Source organism: Oncorhynchus tshawytscha, linkage group LG07 (assembly GCF_018296145.1).
Source record: "Oncorhynchus tshawytscha isolate Ot180627B linkage group LG07, Otsh_v2.0, whole genome shotgun sequence".
NCBI classification, from domain to species: domain Eukaryota; kingdom Metazoa; phylum Chordata; class Actinopteri; order Salmoniformes; family Salmonidae; genus Oncorhynchus; species Oncorhynchus tshawytscha.
Window position 1 is genome coordinate 57,567,312 of NC_056435.1, and position 19,018 is coordinate 57,586,329.

A 19,018-nucleotide genomic window follows, 5' to 3' on the forward strand; every position below is an offset into this window, starting at 1 on the left:
CCACTGGAAATGTGATGAAAGAAAAGCAAGCTGAAATAAATAATTCTCTACTATTATTCTGACATTTCACATTCTTAAAATAAAGTGGCAATCCTAACTGACCTAAGACAGGGAATTTGTACTCTGATTAAATGTCAGGAATTGTGAAAAACGTTTAAATGTATTTGGCTAAGGTGTATGTAAACTTCCGACTTCATGTGTCATGTGTTGCTGCCATGTCTCTCTCTTGACGGAGGGGAGAGGAAAGGAGAGACGAGGAGAGGTGTCACGACTTCCGCCAAAGTCGGTTCCTCTCCTTCTCGGGCGGCGTTCGGCGGTCAACGTCACCGGTATTCTAGCCATCACTGATCCACCTTTCATTTTCCATTTGTTTTGTCTTGTTTTCCGTCACACCTGGTTTACATTCCCTCATTACTTGTCGTGTATTTAACCCTCTGTTCCTCCCATGTCTGTGTGTGAAATTGCTTGTTGTAAAGTGCTTGTGCACTCTGACTGGTTTGCAACGGGTTATTTTGTACCCATATCTTGTTGTTCTGGGTGCCGTTGGTTTTGCATATTAAACTGCTCCGGTTATTACCCAGTTCTGCTCTCCTGCGCCTGACTTCCCTGCAGCCAGTCACGCACCCCTTACAAGAGGAGGAGCGGAGAGAAGAGAAATTAAAAAACGAAAAGTGACGAGATGAGTTGAGAAGAACAATGGTTTATCATATGTCTGCAGCACTAATAACTTCTCTTTTGTCTCTGTCATTCTGGCCTGTAGACACCCACGGCCAGCCCGTGGATTAGCCACAGCAATTAAAATAGAAATCATAGCTTTCTGCTTTCTGTCACAACAACAACGCTACGCAGGCCTTGTTTTGTCGCTCACATCTTCTTCAAAGGCCAGTAGTCAGTACTTTGCTCGGCAGCCAGCCACCACTTCCAGGGTGGGAGATGGAAATGAGGGAAGAGAGAATTAAAATAGAATTGTTTGTGACAGTGAGTCACTGAAGATGGGCTGAGCAGAGTAGAGCAGAGCAGCTGGTTGTGAAGCAGCACAAATCACCCAGTTCCTCTCTTTCTTTGTCTCTCTCTCTCTTCAGGAATCATTCTGTTCACCTAAGACCTGTTCACAGAAACACTAGCACTATAAAGGCTTGGCAAAAACTGTCCTTAAAAGTCTTCCAGGCGGTGTGCCATTTCCGCAATAGAATCTGTATTAATGAGCCAAATGAATTGAGCTGAGCTAGGCTCCTGGTTACATCAAATACAAATCTATGAAATTAATTACTTTCTTATTAGAAAACCGCAAGCATTTCGTTCTACATTGGGCAAAGTGATGGATATCTCAGTTGTAATCACAATGGACTCTACTACTGCTCTGTTTCTATGACAGAAAGAAACACTGTTATTATAGTGTTGAGTGGTCATTATGGTGTTTGTCACGGCCGTTGAAAGAAGTGGACCAAGGTGCAGCATGGTGAGCGTAAATGTTCTCTTTATTAGAAAAAGACCCAGAACAAAACAATAAACACTACAAAACAAACCGTGAAGCTTAAGGCTATGTGCCATAAACAAAGTTAACTTCCCACAAAGACAGGTGGGAAAAAGGGCTACCTAAGTATGGTTCTCAATCAGAGACAACAATAGACAGCTGTCCCTGATTGAGAACCCTACCCAGCCAAAACATAGAAATACAAATAATAGAACATAGAATACCCACCCCAAAATCCCACCCTGACCAAACCAAATAGAGACATAAAAAGGATCTCTAAGGTCAGGGCGTGACAGTACCCCCCCCCCCCAAAGGTGCGGACTCCGTTCGCAAAACCTGAACCTATAGTAGATGGTCTGGGTAGGCATCTATCCGCGGCGGCGGCTCAGGTGCGGGACGCAGACCCCGCTTCACCACTGGCTCACCCCACTTTGGTGGCACCTCTGGTGCGGGGGACCCTCGTCACCGACCCAGACTGGGGACCCTCGTAGAGGGCTCTGGACTGGAGACCATCGCTGGGGGCTCCCGGACTGGAGACCCATCTGAAGTTTGCTAGAGAGCATTTGGATGATCCAGAAGAAGATTGGGAGAATGTCATATGGTCAGATGAAACCAAAATATAACTTTTTGGTAAAAACTCAACTCGTCGTGTTTGGAGGACAAAGAATGCTGAGTTGCATCCAAAGAACACCATACCTACTGTGAAGCATGGGGGTGAAAACATCATGCTTTGGGGCTGTTTTTCTGCAAAGGGACCAGGACGACTGATCCGTGTAAAGGAAAGAATGAATGGGGCCATGTATCATGAGATTTTGAGTGAAAACCTCCTTCCATCAGCAAGGGCATTGAAGATGAAACGTGGCTGGGTCTTTCAGCATGACAATGATCCCAAACACACCGCCCGGGCAACGAAGGAGTGGCTTCGTTAGAAGCATTTCAAGGTCCTGGAGTGGCCTAGCCAGTCTCCAGATCTCAACCCCATAGAAAATCTTTGGAGGGAGTTGAAAGTCCGTGTTGCCCAGCAACAGCCCCAAAACATCACTGCTCTAGAGGAGATCTGCATGGAGGAATGGGCCAAAATACCAGCAACAGTGTGTGAAAACCTTGTGAAGACTTACAGAAAACGTTTGACCTCTGTCATTGCCAACAAAGGGTATATAACAAAGTATTGAGATAAACTTTTGTAATTGACCAAATACTTATTTTCCACCATCATTTGCAAATAAATTCATTAAAAATCCTACAATGTGATTTTCTGGATTTTTTTTCTCATTTTGTCTGTCATAGTTGAAGTGTACCTATGATGAAAATTACAGGCCTCTCTCATATTTTTAAGTGGGAGAACTTGCACAATTGGTGGCTGACTAAATACTTTTTTGCCCCACTGTAAGTATGGTTCTCAATCAGAGACAACGATAGATAGCTGTCCCTGACTGAGAACCCTATCCGGCCAAAACATATAAATATAAATAATAGAAAATAGAATACCCACAGCAAATCACACCCTGACCAAACAAAATAGAGACATAAAAAGGATCTCTAAGGTCAGGGCGTGACAGTGATACTGAACATCATTCATAAGTGTTCAACTCATGAAAATCAGTATCTGCATTCTATACTTTTCAACTGAACTGTCTTCCTAACAAACAACAACCGTTTTGGAAAAGGGTTAGACATAGGAGTATTAAAAAGTTGTTTTGGGATATTTCACTGTTTAAAACAAAATTGTTATGCTTATAACAAAAGCTTGTAGAATGGAATCCTATGTGCTCCTTAGAAAGCCCAAACCTCAGGCATCAAACACACACACACAGGTATTAAACCAAAGGGCACAAATCCACGGAAGGTATAGCAGCGCTTCTCAGCCAGAGAATAGCACTCTGTTTACAGGGTTAGGGTTAGGGCCAGTGAATAACAGTCTGTTGACAGGGTTAGTGTTAGGGCCAGTGAATAACAGTCTGTTGACAGGGTTAGGGTTAGGGCCAGTGAATAGCACTCTGTTGACAGGGTTAGTGTTAGGGCCAGTGAATAACACTCTGTTGACAGGGTTAGGGTTAGGGCCAGTGAATAGCACTCTGTTGACAGGGTTAGGGCCAGTGAATAGCACTCTGTTGACAGGGTTAGGGCCAGTGAATAACAGTCTGTTGACAGGGTTAGGGTTAGGGCCAGTGAATAACACTCTGTTGACAGGGTTAGGGCCAGTGAATAGCACTCTGTTGACAGGGTTAGGGTTAGGGCCAGTGAATAACACTCTGTTGACAGGGTTAGGGTTAGGGCCAGTGAATAGCACTCTGTTGACAGGGTTAGGGCCAGTGAATAGCACTCTGTTGACAGGGTTAGGGTTAGGGCCAGTGAATAACACTCTGTTGACAGGGTTAGGGTTAGGGCCAGTGAATAGCACTCTGTTGACAGGGTTAGGGCCAGTTAGCACTCTGTTGACACGGTTAGGGCCAGTGAATAGCACTCTGTTGACAGGGTTATGGCCAGTGAATAGCACTCTGTTGACAGGGTTAGGGCCAGAGAATAACAGTCTGTTGACAGGGTTAGGGCCAGTGAATAACAGTCTGTTGATAGGATTAGGGTTAGGGCCAGAGAATAACACTCTGTTGACAGGGTTAGAGCCAGTGAATAGCAGTCTGTTGACAGGGTTAGGGCCAGTGAATAACAGTCTGTTGAAAGGGTTAGAGCCAGTGAATAACACTCTGTTGACAGGGTTAGAGCCAGTGAATAACAGTCTGTTGACAGGGTTAGCGTTAGGGCCAGTGAATAACACTCTGTTGACAGGGTTAGGGTTAGGGCCAGTGAATAACACTCTGTTGACGGGGTTAGGGCCAGTGAATAACAGTCTGTTGACAGGGTTAGGGTTAGGGCCAGTGAGTAACACTCTGTTGACAGGGTCAGGGTTAGGGCCAGTGAATAACACTCTGTTGACAGGGTTAGGGTTAGGGCCAGTGAATAACACTCTGTTGACAGGGTTAGGGTTAGGGCCAGAGAATAACACTCTGTTGACAGGGTTAGGGTTAGGGCCAGTGAATAACACTCTGTTGACAGGGTTAGGGTTAGGGCCAGTGAATAACACTCTGTTGACAGGGTTAGGGTTAGGGCCAGTGAATAACACTCTGTTGACAGGGTTAGGGTTAGGGCCAGTGAATAACACTCTGTTGACAAGGTTAGGGTTAGGGCCAGAGAATAACACTCTGTTGACAGGGTCAGGGTTAGGGCCAGTGAATAACACTCTGTTGACAGGGTTAGGGTTAGGGCCAGAGAATAACACTCTGTTGACAGGGTTAGGGTTAGGGCCAGAGAATAACACTCTGTTGACAGGGTTAGGGTTAGGGCCAGTGAATAGCACTCTGTTTACAGGGTTAGGGCCAGTGAATAGCACTCTGTTTACAGGGTTAGGGCCAGTGAATAGCACTCTGTTTACAGGGTTAGGGCCAGAGAATAGCACTCTGTTGACAGGGTTAGGGTTAGGGCCAGAGAATAACACTCTATTGACAGGGTTAGAGCCAGTGAATAACAGTCTGTTGACAGGGTTAGGGCCAGTGAATAACAGTCTGTTGACAGGGTTAGGGCCAGTCAATAACACTCTGTTGACAGGGTTAGGGCCAGTGAATAACAGTCTGTTGACAGGGTTAGGGCCAGTGAATAGCACTCTGTTGACAGGGTTAGGGCCAGTGAATAACACTCTGTTGACAGGGTTAGGGTTAGGGCCAGTGAATAACACTCTGTTGACAGGGCTAGGGTTAGGGCCAGTGAATAGCACTCTGTTGACAGGGTTAGTGTTAGGGCCAGTGAATAGCACTCTGTTTACAGGGTTAGGGTTAGGGCCAGTGAATAGCACTCTGTTGACAGGGTTAGGGCCAGTGAATAACACTCTGTTGACAGGGTTAGGGCCAGTGAATAACACTCTGTTGACAGGGTTAGGGCCAGTGAATAACACTCTGTTGACAGGGTTAGGGCCAGTGAATAGCACTCTGTTTACAGGGTTAGGGCCAGTGAATAGCACTCTGTTTACAGGGTTAGGGCCAGTGAATAGCACTCTGTTGTTAGGGTTAGGGCCAGTGAATAGCACTCTGTTGACAGGGTTAGGGTTAGGGCCAGTGAATAGCACTCTGTTGACAGGGTTAGGGTTAGGGCCAGTGAATAGCACTCTGTTTCCAGGGTTAGGGCCAGTGAATAACAGTCTGTTGACAGGGTTAGGGTTAGGGCCAGTGAATAGCACTCTGTTTACAGGGTTAGGGTTAGGGCCAGTGAATAGCACTCTGTTGACAGGGTTAGGGTTAGGGCCAATGAATAGCACTCTGTTGACAGGGTTAGGGTTAGGGCCAGTGAATAGCACTCTGTTTCCAGGGTTAGGGCCAGTGAATAACAGTCTGTTGACAGGGTTAGGGTTAGGGCCAGTGAATAGCACTCTGTTTACAGGGTTAGGGTTAGGGCCAGTGAATAACACTCTGTTGACAGGGTTAGGGCCAGTGAATAGCACTCTGTTGACAGGGTTAGGGCCAGTGAATAGCACTCTGTTTCCAGGGTTAGGGCCAGTGAATAACAGTCTGTTGACAGGGTTAGGGTTAGGGCCAGTGAATAGCACTCTGTTTACAGGGTTAGGGTTAGGGCCAGTGAATAACACTCTGTTGACAGGGTTAGAGCCAGTGAATAGCACTCTGTTGACAGGGTTAGTGCCAGTGAATAGCACTCTGTTGACAGGGTTAGGGCCAGTGAATAACACTCTGTTGACAGGGTTAGGGCCAGTGAATAACACTCTGTTGACAGGGTTGGGGCCAGTGAATAACACTCTGTTGACAGGGTTAGTGCCAGTGAATAACACTCTGTTGACAGGGTTAGGGCCAGTGAATAACACTCTGTTGACAGGGTTAGGGCCAGTGAATAGCACTCTGTTGACAGGGTTAGTGCCAGTGAATAGCACTCTGTTGACAGGGTTAGGGCCAGTGAATAACACTCTGTTGACAGGGTTAGGGCCAGTGAATAGCACTCTGTTGACAGGGTTGGGGCCAGTGAATAACACTCTGTTGACAGGGTTAGGGCCAGTGAATAACACTCTGTTGACAGGGTTAGGGCCAGTGAATAACACTCTGTTGACAGGGTTAGAGCCAGTGAATAGCACTCTGTTGACAGGGTTGGGGCCAGTGAATAACACTCTGTTGACAGGGTTAGGGCCAGTGAATAACACTCTGTTGACAGGGTTAGGGCCAGTGAATAACAGTCTGTTGACAGGGGTAGGGCCAGTGAATAACAGTCTGTTGACAGGGTTAGGGCCAGTGAATAACAGTCTGTTGACAGGGTTAGGGCCAGTGAATAGCACTCTGTTTCCAGGGTTAGGGCCAGTGAATAACACTCTGTTGACAGGGTTAGGGCCAGTGAATAACACTCAGTACAGTATATTGAACTAAATGGACAGGCAATGAGTGTTTCCTTTATGAACATGGTAGGTGGCAGTGAATTCAATATGTCAGCAGTAGAGGCAGATAGTGCTGGAATTGCATCCTAAATGGCACCCTTTTCCCTTATAGTACACTACTTTAGACCAGGGCCCATAGTCATACTGTAGTTGAGTGCCACAACTTATTTGTACTTATCTGTTGAAAATATCATTGGTTAATTGGTTTGACTTGATGATATATACCTGAGGCAATTGACATTCAGGAGAATGGACATTTACAGAATGTTCAGACATAAATCAAATCAAAGTTTATTCGTCACGTGCGCCGAATACAACAGTGAACAGTGAAATGCTTACTTACAGGCTCTAACCAACAGTGCAAAAAGGTATTAGGTGAACAAAAGGTAACTAATGAAAAAAAACAACAGTAAAAAGACTGAAAAATAACAGTAGCGAGGCTATAACAGTAGCGAGGCTATATACAGTCGCGAGGCTATAACAGTAGCGAGGCTATAACAGTAGCGAGGCTATAGCAGTAGCGAGGCTATATACAGTAGCGAGGCTATAACAGTAGCGAGGCTATAACAGTAGCGAGGCTATATACAGTCGCGAGGCTATATACAGTAGCGAGGCTATAACAGTAGCGAGGCTATATACAGTCGCGAGGCTATAACAGTAGCGAGGCTATAACAGTAGCGAGGCTATAGCAGTAGCGAGGCTATATACAGTAGCGAGGCTATATACAGTAGCGAGGCTATAACAGTAGCGAGGCTATAACAGTAGCGAGGCTATATACAGTCGCGAGGCTATAACAGTAGCGAGGCTATAACAGTAGCGAGGCTATAGCAGTAGCGAGGCTATATACAGTAGCGAGGCTATGACAGTAGCGAGGCTATAACAGTAGCGAGGCCATAACAGTAGCGAGGCTATAGCAGTAGCGAGGCTATATACAGTAGCGAGGCTATGACAGTAGCGAGGCTATAACAGTAGCGAGGCCATAACAGTAGCGAGGCTATAACAGTAGCGAGGCTATATACAGTAGCGAGGCTATATACAGTAGCGAGGCTATAACAGTAGCGAGGCTATATACAGTAGCGAGGCCATAACAGTAGCGAGGCTATAACAGTAGCGAGGCTATATACAGTAGCGAGGCTATAACAGTAGCGAGGCTATATACAGTAGCCAGGCTATAACAGTAGCGAGGCTATAACAGTAGCGAGGCTATAACAGTAGCGAGGCTATATACAGTAGCGAGGCTATATACAGTAGCGAGGCTATAACAGTAGCGAGGCTATATCCAGTAGCGAGGCTATAACTGTAGCGAGGCTATATACAGTAGCGGGGCTATAACAGTAGCGAGGCTATATACAGTAGCGAGGCTATATACAGTAGCCAGGCTATAACAGTAGCGAGGCTATAACAGTAGCGAGGCTATAACAGTAGCGAGGCTATATACAGTAGCGAGGCTATAACAGTAGCGAGGCTATAACAGTAGCGAGGCCATAACAGTAGCGAGGCTATAACAGTAGCGAGGCTATATATAGTAGCGAAGCTATAACAGTAGCGAGGCTATATACAGTAGCGAGGCTATAACAGTAGCGAGGCTATATACAGTAGCGAGGCTATAACAGTAGCGAGGCTATAACAGTAGCGAGGCTATAACAGTAGCGAGGCTATATACAGTAGCCAGGCTATAACAGTAGCGAGGCTATAACAGTAGCGAGGCTATAACAGTAGCGAGGCTATATATAGTAGCGAGGCTATAACAGTAGCGAGGCTGTATACAGTAGCGAGGCTATAACTGTAGCGAGGCTATATACAGTAGCGCGGCTATAACAGTAGCGAGGCTATATACAGTAGCGAGGCTATAACAGTAGCGAGGCTATAACAGTAGCGAGGCTATTACAGTAGCGAGGCTATATACAGTAACGAGGCTATATACAGTAGCGAGGCTATAACAGTAGCGAGGCTATATACAGTAGCGAGGCTATAACAGTAGCGAGGCTATATTCAGTAGGAGGCTATAACAGTAGCGAGGCTATATACAGTAGCCAGGCTATAACAGTAGCGAGGCTATATACAGTAGCGAGGCTATATACAGTAGCCAGGCTATAACAGTAGTGAGGCTATATACAGTAGCGAGGCTATAACAGTAGCGAGGCTATAACAGTAGCGAGGCTATATACAGTAGCGAGGCTATAACAGTAGCGAGGCTATATAAAGTAGCGAGGCTATATACAGTAGCGAGGCTATATACAGTAGCGAGGCTATATACAGTAGCGAGGCTATAACAGTAGCGAGGCTATAACAGTAGCGAGGCTATAGCAGTAGCGAGGCTATATTCAGTAGGGAGGCTATAACAGTAGCGAGGCTATATACAGTAGCCAGGCTATAACAGTAGCGAGGCTATATACAGTAGCGAGGCTATAACAGTAGCGAGGCTATAACAGTAGCGAGGCTATATACAGTAGCGAGGCTATAACAGTAGCGAGGCTATATAAAGTAGCGAGGCTATAACAGTAGCGAGGCTATAACAGTAGCGAGGCTATAGCAGTAGCGAGGCTATATACAGTAGCGAGGCTATAACAGTAGCGAGGCTATAACAGTAGCGAGGCTATATACAGTAGCGAGGCTATTACAGTAGCGAGGCTATAACAGTAGCGAGGCTATAGCAGTCGCGAGGCTATAACAGTAGCGAGGGTATATACAGTAGCGAGGCTATAACAGTAGCGAGGCTATAACAGTAGCGAGGCCATAACAGTAGCGAGGCTATACACAGTAGCGAGGCTATATACAGTAGCGAGGCTATAACAGTAGCGAGGCTATAACAGTAGCGAGGCTATATACAGTAGCGAGGCTATAACAGTAGCGAGGCTATATACAGTAGCGAGGCTATAACAGTAGCGAGGCTATATACAGTAGCCAGGCTATAACAGTAGCGAGGCTATAACAGTAGCGAGGCTATATACAGTAGCGAGGCTATATACAGTAGCGAGGCTATAACAGTAGCGAGGCTATATACAGTAGCGAGGCTATAACAGTAGCGAGGCTATATACAGTAGCGAGGCTATATACAGTCGCGAGGCTATAACAGTAGCGAGGCTATAACAGTAGCGAGGCTATAGCAGTCGCGAGGCTATAACAGTAGCGAGGTATATACAGTAGCGAGGCTATAACAGTAGCGAGGCTATAACAGTAGCGAGGCCATAACAGTAGCGAGGCTATACACAGTAGCGAGGCTATATACAGTAGCGAGGCTATAACAGTAGCGAGGCTATAACAGTAGCGAGGCTATATACAGTAGCGAGGCTATAACAGTAGCGAGGCTATAACAGTAGAGGCTATAACAGTAGCGAGGCCATAACAGTAGCGAGGCCATAACAGTAGCGAGGCTATATACAGTAGCGAGGCTATAACAGTAGCGAGGCTATATACAGTAGCGAGGCTATAACAGTAGCGAGGCTATATACAGTAGCCAGGCTATAACAGTAGCGAGGCTATAACAGTAGCGAGGCTATATACAGTAGCGAGGCTATATACAGTAGCGAGGCTATATACAGTAGCGAGGCTATAACAGTAGCGAGGCTATATACAGTAGCGAGGCTATAACAGTAGCGAGGCTATAACAGTAGCGAGGCTATAACAGTAGCGAGGCTATATACAGTAGCGAGGCTATAACAGTAGCGAGGCTATATACAGTAGCCAGGCTATAACAGTAGCGAGGCTATAACAGTAGCGAGGCTATATACAGTAGCGAGGCTATAACAGTAGCGAGGCTATATACAGTAGCCAGGCTATAACAGTAGCCAGGCTATAACAGTAGCGAGGCTATAACAGTAGCGAGGCTATAACAGTAGCGAGGCTATATACAGTAGCGAGGCTATATACAGTAGCGAGGCTATATACAGCAGCGAGGCTATATACAGTAGCGAGGCTATATACAGTAGCGAGGCTATAACTGTAGCGAGGCTATATACAGTAGCGAGGCTATAACAGTAGCGAGGCTATATACAGTAGCGAGGCTATAACAGTAGCGAGGCTATATACAGTAGCGAGGCTATAACAGTAGCGAGGCTATATACAGTAACGAGGCTATATACAGTAGCGAGGCTATAACAGTAGCGAGGCTATATACAGTAGCGAGGCTATATACAGTAGCGAGGCTATATTCAGAAGGAGGCTATAACAGTAGCGAGGCTATATACAGTAGCCAGGCTATAACAGTAGCGAGGCTATATACAGTAGCGAGGCTATAACAGTAGCGAGGCTATATTCAGTAGCGAGGCTATAACAGTAGCGAGGCTATATACAGTAGCCAGGCTATAACAGTAGCGAGGCTATATACAGTAGCGAGGCTATAACAGTAGCGAGGCTATATACAGTAGCGAGGCTATAACAGTAGCGAAGCTATATAAAGTAGCGAGGCTATATACAGTAGCGAGGCTATATACAGTAGCGAGGCTATATACAGTATCGAAGCTATATACAGTAGCGAGGCTATAACAGTAGCGAGGCTATATACAGTAGCGAGGCTATACAGTAGCGAGGCTATATACAGTAGCGAGGCTATATACAGTAACGAGGCTATATACAGTAGCGAGGCTATAACAGTAGCGAGGCTATATACAGTAGCCAGGCTATAACAGTAGCGAGGCTATAACAGTAGCGAGGCTATATACAGTAGCGAGGCTATAACAGTAGCGAGGCTATATACAGTAGCAGGCTATAACAGTAGCCAGGCTATAACAGTAGCGAGGCTATAACAGTAGCGAGGCTATAACAGTAGCGAGGCTATATACAGTAGCGAGGCTATATACAGTAGCGAGGCTATATACAGCAGCGAGGCTATATACAGTAGCGAGGCTATATACAGTAGCGAGGCTATAACTGTAGCGAGGCTATATACAGTAGCGAGGCTATAACAGTAGCGAGGCTATATACAGTAGCGAGGCTATAACAGTAGCGAGGCTATATACAGTAGCGAGGCTATAACAGTAGCGAGGCTATATACAGTAACGAGGCTATATACAGTAGCGAGGCTATAACAGTAGCGAGGCTATATACAGTAGCGAGGCTATATACAGTAGCGAGCTATATTCAGAAGGAGGCTATAACAGTAGCGAGGCTATATACAGTAGCCAGGCTATAACAGTAGCGAGGCTATATACAGTAGCGAGGCTATAACAGTAGCGAGGCTATATTCAGTAGCGAGGCTATAACAGTAGCGAGGCTATATACAGTAGCCAGGCTATAACAGTAGCGAGGCTATATACAGTAGCGAGGCTATAACAGTAGCGAGGCTATATACAGTAGCGAGGCTATAACAGTAGCGAGGCTATATAAAGTAGCGAGGCTATATACAGTAGCGAGGCTATAACAGTAGCGAGGCTATATACAGTATTGAAGCTATATACAGTAGCGAGGCTATACAGTAGCGAGGCTATATACAGTAGTGAGGCTATATACAGTAACGAGGCTATACAGTAGCGAGGCTATATACAGTAACGAGGCTATATACAGTAGCGAAGCTATAACAGTAGCGAGGCTATATACAGTAGCGAAGCTATAACAGTAGCGAGGCTATATACAGTAGCGAGGCTATATACAGTAGCGAGGCTATATACAGTAGCGAAGCTATAACAGTAGCGAGGCTATATACAGTAGCGAGGCTATAACAGTAGCGAGGCTATATACAGTAGCGAGGCTATATACAGTAGCGAGGCTATATACAGTAGCGAGGCTATAACAGTAGCGAGGCTATATACGGTAGCGAGGCTATATATGGTAGCGAGGCTATATACAGTAGCGAGGCTATAACAGTAGCGAGGCTATGTACAGTTGCGAGGCTATATACAGTTTTTATTTTTTAATTTTTTATTTTACCTTTATTTAACCAGGTAGGCAAGTTGAGAACAAGTTCTCATTTACAATTGCGACCTGGCCAAGATAAAGCAAAGCAGATCGACAGATACAACGACACAGAGTTACACATGGAGTAAAACAAACATACAGTCAATAATACAGTATAAACAAGTCTATATACAATGTGAGCAAATGAGGTGAGAAGGGAGGTAAAGGCAAAAAAGGCCATGGTGGCAAAGTAAATACAATATAGCAAGTAAAACACTGGAATGGTAGTTTTGCAATGGAAGAATGTGCAAAGTAGAAATAAAAATAATGGGGTGCAAAGGAGCAAAATAAATAAATAAATTAAAATTAAATACAGTTGGGAAAGAGGTAGTTGTTTGGGCTAAATTATAGGTGGGCTATGTACAGGTGCAGTAATCTGTGAGCTGCTCTGACAGTAGCGAGGCTATATACAGTAGCGAGGCTATAACAGTAGCGAGGCTATATACAGTAGCGAGGCTATATACAGTAGCGAGGCTATATACAGTAGCGAGGCTATATACAGTAGCGAGGCTATAACAGTAGTGAGGCTATATACAGTAGCGAGGCTATAACAGTAGCGAGGCTATAACAGTAGCGAGGCTATATAGAGTAGTGAGGCTATAACAGTAGCGAGGCTATATAGAGTAGCGAGGCTATAACAGTAGCGAGGCTATATACAGGCACCGGTTAGTCGGGCTGATTGAGGTAGTATGTACATGTAGATAATGTATGGTGTAGATCAAATATGACTGTCAGATAGACATATACAGAATAGGAGATTGTGTGTGCTCAATTCATTCAATTTATATCTATGCAATTGCAGATACAGCCCTGCCATTAGTTTTTTTTAAATGTGTCACTTCCTGAGAAATAGTTTTAAAAAGGGGATCTGTATTCAAATATTATCCCAGGTCTGCTGCATACTGCAATCTATCTATGCTCCCGTGTGCTTTATCCACCCTCATCATGTCTGATGAAGACCAATGGGGAAAACGTTGTCAATAAAGCTTAGATGTAAAGACAGCGAGTCCATGGCTCAGTCACCACACATGGCCAGCGGTCCAAATGGCCCCCCTATTCCTTCCTATATTCCCTGTGGGCCCTGGTCAAAAGTAGTGGACCACAAAGGGAATAGGGTGCTATTGAGACAGCGCCAGCGTCTATCTGTTCTCTTTGGATTTGGGTCTCCCTGTTTAAGGCAGTTGTCAGGAATATGAGGCTACGATAGCAGTGAGCCTTTAAACCACCTACTGGGTTTTTAAATGAGACATCACAGTGGGTTTCTATCTTCTCTCTCCCTCTCTCTTCTCTCTCCAGAGAGACAGCGACACACATCTATGTTGCAGTCTCGCACCAATTCATTTGCATGGGCTATTGGCTGAGATACACTATATGACCAAAAGTATGTGGACACCTGATCAAATATCTCATTCGAAAATCATGGCCATTAATATAGAGTTGGTCCCCACTCTGCTGCTATAACAGCCTCCACTCTTCTGGGAGGACTTTCCACTAGATGTTGGAACATTGCTGTGGGGACTTGCTTCCATCAGCCACAAGAGCATTAGGGAGGTCGGGCACTGATGTTGGGTGATTAGGCCTGGCTCGCAGTCGGCATTCCAATTCATCCCAAAAGTGTTTGATAGGGTTGAGGTCAGGGCTCTGTGCAGGCCAGTCAAGTTCTTCCACAAAGATCTCGACAAACCATTTCTGTATGGACCTTGCTTTGTGCACAGGGGCATTGTCATGCTTAAACAGGAAAGGGCCTTCCCAAACTGTGTCCAGTTGCTAGTTGCCAGTTGGAAGCACATAATTGTCTAGAATGTCATTGAATGCTGTAGCGTTAAGATTTCCCTACACTGGAACTAAGTGGCCATGAAAAACAGCCCCAGCCTCCACCAAACTTTATAGTTGGAACAATGCATTCGGGCAGTTAGGGTTCTCCTGGCATCCGCCAAACCCAGATTCATCCGTCGGACTGCCAGATGGTGAAGCATGATTCATTACTCCAGAGAATGTGTTTCCACTGCTCCAGAGTTCAATGGCAGCAAGCTTTACACCACTCCAGCCGATGCTTGGCATTGCAGATGGTGATCTTAGGATTGTGTACGGCTGCTCGGGCCATGGTAACCCATTTCATGAAACACCCGACGAACAGTTATTGTGCTGACATTGCTTCCAGGGGCAGTTTGGAACTTCGTAGTGAGTGTTGCAGCCGAGGACAGACGATTGTTACGCGTTACGCGCTCTGCACTTGGTCTCGTTCTGTGAGCTTCTGTGGCCTATCACTTTGCGGCTGAGCTGTTGTTGCTCTTAGACGTTTCCACTTCACAATAACAGCACTTACAGTTGGCCGGGGCAGCTCTAGCAGGGCAAACATTTTACAAACTGACTTGTTGGAAAGGTAGCATCCTATGACCGTGCCACGTACAGGCCATTCTACTGCCAATGTTTGTCCATGGAGATGGCATGGCTGTGTGCTCGATTTTATACACCAGTCAGCAACGAGTGTAGCTGAAATAGCCGAATCCACTCATTTGAAGGGGTGTCCATATACCTTTGTATATACAGTGTATCATCATAAAACATAGTTGGAGAAAATGCAGAGCGAACAGAACCAAGCGTCAACCCATCTGTGCTTGTCACCGCTTGGTGATGTGTGAGATACCACCACCATCCAGCAAGTTGGAAAGACACTGACACGTGAGGAATCAATATTATATTGCACATGTAAAAATAGAACCTGAGTGACAAATCCTTGTCACTCATTGTCATGCCAAACGGACAAGAATAGTCCTACATACATACTGTAAGACACAGAAAATACATGCCTTCACACTATACAACAGAGAACCTTTTTCAGCAGACATACAGGCTGTCAGAGGTAAGCTACACACTGGATGAGGTTACGCCCTAATTGGCACCCTATTCACTATATAGGGCTCTAGTCAAAAGTAGTGCACTATGTAGGGAGTAGGGTGCCATTTGGGACGATAACACAGTAAAAGCAGGCAGCTGTATGTGAGTATTCTGGTCTCCTCCTCAGTTTATCATCCAGTCATACCGATGCTAGGGACCATCCATCTGTAGGTAATCTACACATACAAACTCACCACAGACAGGTCTTCATCTCAGCATTCTGTGTGTGTGTTACAATTGAATAATGAGTTGCAAATTAATATTAACAGCAAACACACCATAGGAGGCTACACTGTACAACTTACTAAAGGCCACGTGGGGAGGGAAAGCACTATTCTTCACGTGGGGCATATGATTCACTAAAATTCGGCGTTGTTGTAACATTAACATTAATCATGAATGTAGCTTGTAAACTCGAGTTTGCACAATCCACTTCATTGTCTCGTTCGTGGTAAAATATTGATGTTTCATCAACGATACGGTGTTCCAACAGCACATGCGACCATTTACAATGTGTGGCGATACAAATGATTCAGAGGCTACCGGGAACACACGTTGGCTCCCTATGCTTCCATCCCCTCACCCCGCCTCTATAGAATATTAGCCTAATAAACGTTGTTCTTTTTCTATTGGAATAATCTCGATAGGCTATGTGATGATGGATAGTATGCTATTTTTTAAACTCTAGTGAGTAACGGTCGCCTATTAGACGGGCAATTATCAGGCGACTTTGATCATTGGTGGGAAAGAATAATTGGTCTCATGGATAGCCCATTATCGATATTCTCTGAATCTACGTCACGTGAGAAGGCCACTACGGTCACAGCAGTTGTTGATCGTCACAAGTCACGCCCATCGTGGAATCAAAGCGTAAAATGAATGGAATTGCTTATCAGCTAAATACAGGTACATGTTTTAGATAGTATCGCTCGTAAAGAAAACGTAAAATAATATGAACAAAGTGTTTCGGTCCATTTTTACAAAGAGATGGCCCCTCTAGTCTAGCTACAATCTGATGGCCCACACTCACCGTGCGAGGGCGGGCGTGGAATCTTCATCAATGAAAATGTTCAGTTTGGTGGCTACAATACGCACGCTGTAAATTACACAGTTTAGAGCTGTGGCCATTCACGATTTAAAATGTCTACTTCCCCTTTATAGCTTATACAATAGCCTTTATCTTACCCGCCTGTTAACGTGAGGTTTTTGCTATTGTATGCATTCATCACATTTGTAAATGTAGCCTATATTCTAAACATACCCTACATTGTAACCAAAATATTAAAACTAGGAATCATCAGGAATCATCAGTATGTGTTACGGCGATATTGTAAATGAATAATTAAAACACCAGCTGTATTTTCTCCACATTCTGAAAAACGGTCACTATAGGCTAGGCTACATGACATCCGCCACGATAAATAAATATCCTCGAAATGGAAACACTGTCGTTTTATTGTCACGGTTCTGCAGAGAACTGTCCTAGATTGTAGCCTACCTGTTAATCCCCGGGCCGGGTCCGGCCCCTGTACCTCCTGTAGGCGCACCATTGCTGGGCTTGATGAGCTGTCCAGAGCCCGCTGGTGCTGAAATGGAAGATGGAGCACTCGCAGAAGGAACAGTGGAGCCGGGCTGTCCCGGCTGGCCCTCTCCCTCGATGCTGCCTTCATTTCCCATCGTCTCGGGAGATGATTAGGAGGAGAGAAACGATGTAGCAGAGGTTTCTACAGTTAGAATAAAAACTCATAGACAACTCAACGCTGCTCTCCTTCCGCCATCATCACCTACAATTCAGTTTCCTGCACGGAGCTCGCGCACTGGCAGAAAGGGTAGGAGGCGTGCTGACGCAAACGGGAGAGCGCTCGTACGGGCGCGTGCCCTAAATCCTAATTTGTCTCGGCTGCCTAAATAGATCCTAGTATGAGGCGTAGGGGTCACGCAGTGCCCGAGGAGGGGGCAAGACACTTGAACCCACCGAACCACTATGAAAACAGACCTTTTTCCAATATAGAGGAAATTTGATCCATGTGACCTGTTATTCATCTCCATTTTCTAAGGCATGTGTAGACCTAGTGTTTGTTATAGACCTACTGTATGCTCCATGGAGAGGGTTGTCAGTGGTGCTAACCAGGTTGTACTGAGAATGAATCTCTGAGAATGAAAATGAGTAACCACTAAACAGCAGAAAATAAATCTTCAATGAAGCCTGCATGTTCTCTTTCTCTTAAAAGGGTACATTCTCAAAGGGCACTAGATAGAGGATGGATTCCAAAGGGCACCCTATTCCCTATTTAGTGCACTACTTTTGACCAGAGCCCATTGAGCTCTGATCAAAAGTAGTGCATTATATAGAGAGTAGGATGCTATATGTGATGTAGACAGACTCCCTGTCCCCTTCCCCTGTCAGTCCTCTCTGGCCACTGTGTATCGGTGAGGACTGAGGAGTCACCTGATCAGACTATTGACCAGACGCTGTGCTCTGCAGGACCTAAGGGAATAAACATATCTCATTTCCTCTCTAGCCCAGGCTACTCCATCATTGACAGGGCTATCTATATTCTCTCCCCTCAGCACCATTAATACTTCTGTGAAAAGCCAGTCAATGGTTCATTTTGGATTCCGAATGGGATGAAAGAGATTGGCAGATAGATAGGTTCACTGACACAAAGACAATGATGGATGTGTGGTTGTTGTAAGAAATGGTTAGTGTTTCTGTGTGATCAGCACTGGTGTGCATGTATCTCTGCCATGGAAATGTTAAATGAGCATGTCAAGTCATAATTCCTTAAAATGTTTCATCTTCCCTGTAACTTTTCAGGAAATGGACAAACGGGCACGTATTACAAAACATCTCCTTGGTCCTAAAGTCATTCAATGTTCAGATGTTCCAAGTACATTGAGGGGAGTTACTACGTTCAATTCAGCTCATCTCCCTGGCGTTGTACCAGTGACATTGAGTTATGAGGGACCATTTTTGTTGTTACACAATCTAATATTAGATCCTGTTGTTGTGTTGTGTATTTAAAGAAAAGTGTATTGAACCGGCAGAACAACATTTTTAATTGAGGCATATGGGACGAAATTACTTGGTTAGGCTTAGGAACAAGGTTTCGGTTAAAATTAGGTATAATGTCAATGAGAATAAGATTAGGGTTAAGGAAAGGCATGAAAGTTAGCATTGGGTTAGCATACTGTCGTCCACCTCCATTTATTTTCTGCCAGTTAAATATACACTGCATAAAAGAGAAAGATAACATCCTTTTTAAATGCCTGTACCAACGTGGTCATGTCACTGCACTGTTGGCCCTGAGTGAGTGTGCTGGAATATCTACATA

At 45.1% G+C, this 19,018-nt stretch overlaps 1 protein-coding gene across 1 annotated transcript in view; it reads right to left on the reverse strand.

Annotated features, from left to right (window-relative positions):
- The window catches only part of bsnb (bassoon (presynaptic cytomatrix protein) b), a 145,905-nt gene extending 128,433 nt beyond the window's left edge, over positions 1-17,472 (reverse strand). The window contains 1 exon segment of the mRNA XM_024427882.2: positions 17,182-17,472. Coding sequence (XP_024283650.2) covers positions 17,182-17,360 — 179 coding nt within the window. The 5' untranslated portion in view covers positions 17,361-17,472.
- Between the last annotated feature and the right edge of the window lie 1,546 nt (positions 17,473-19,018).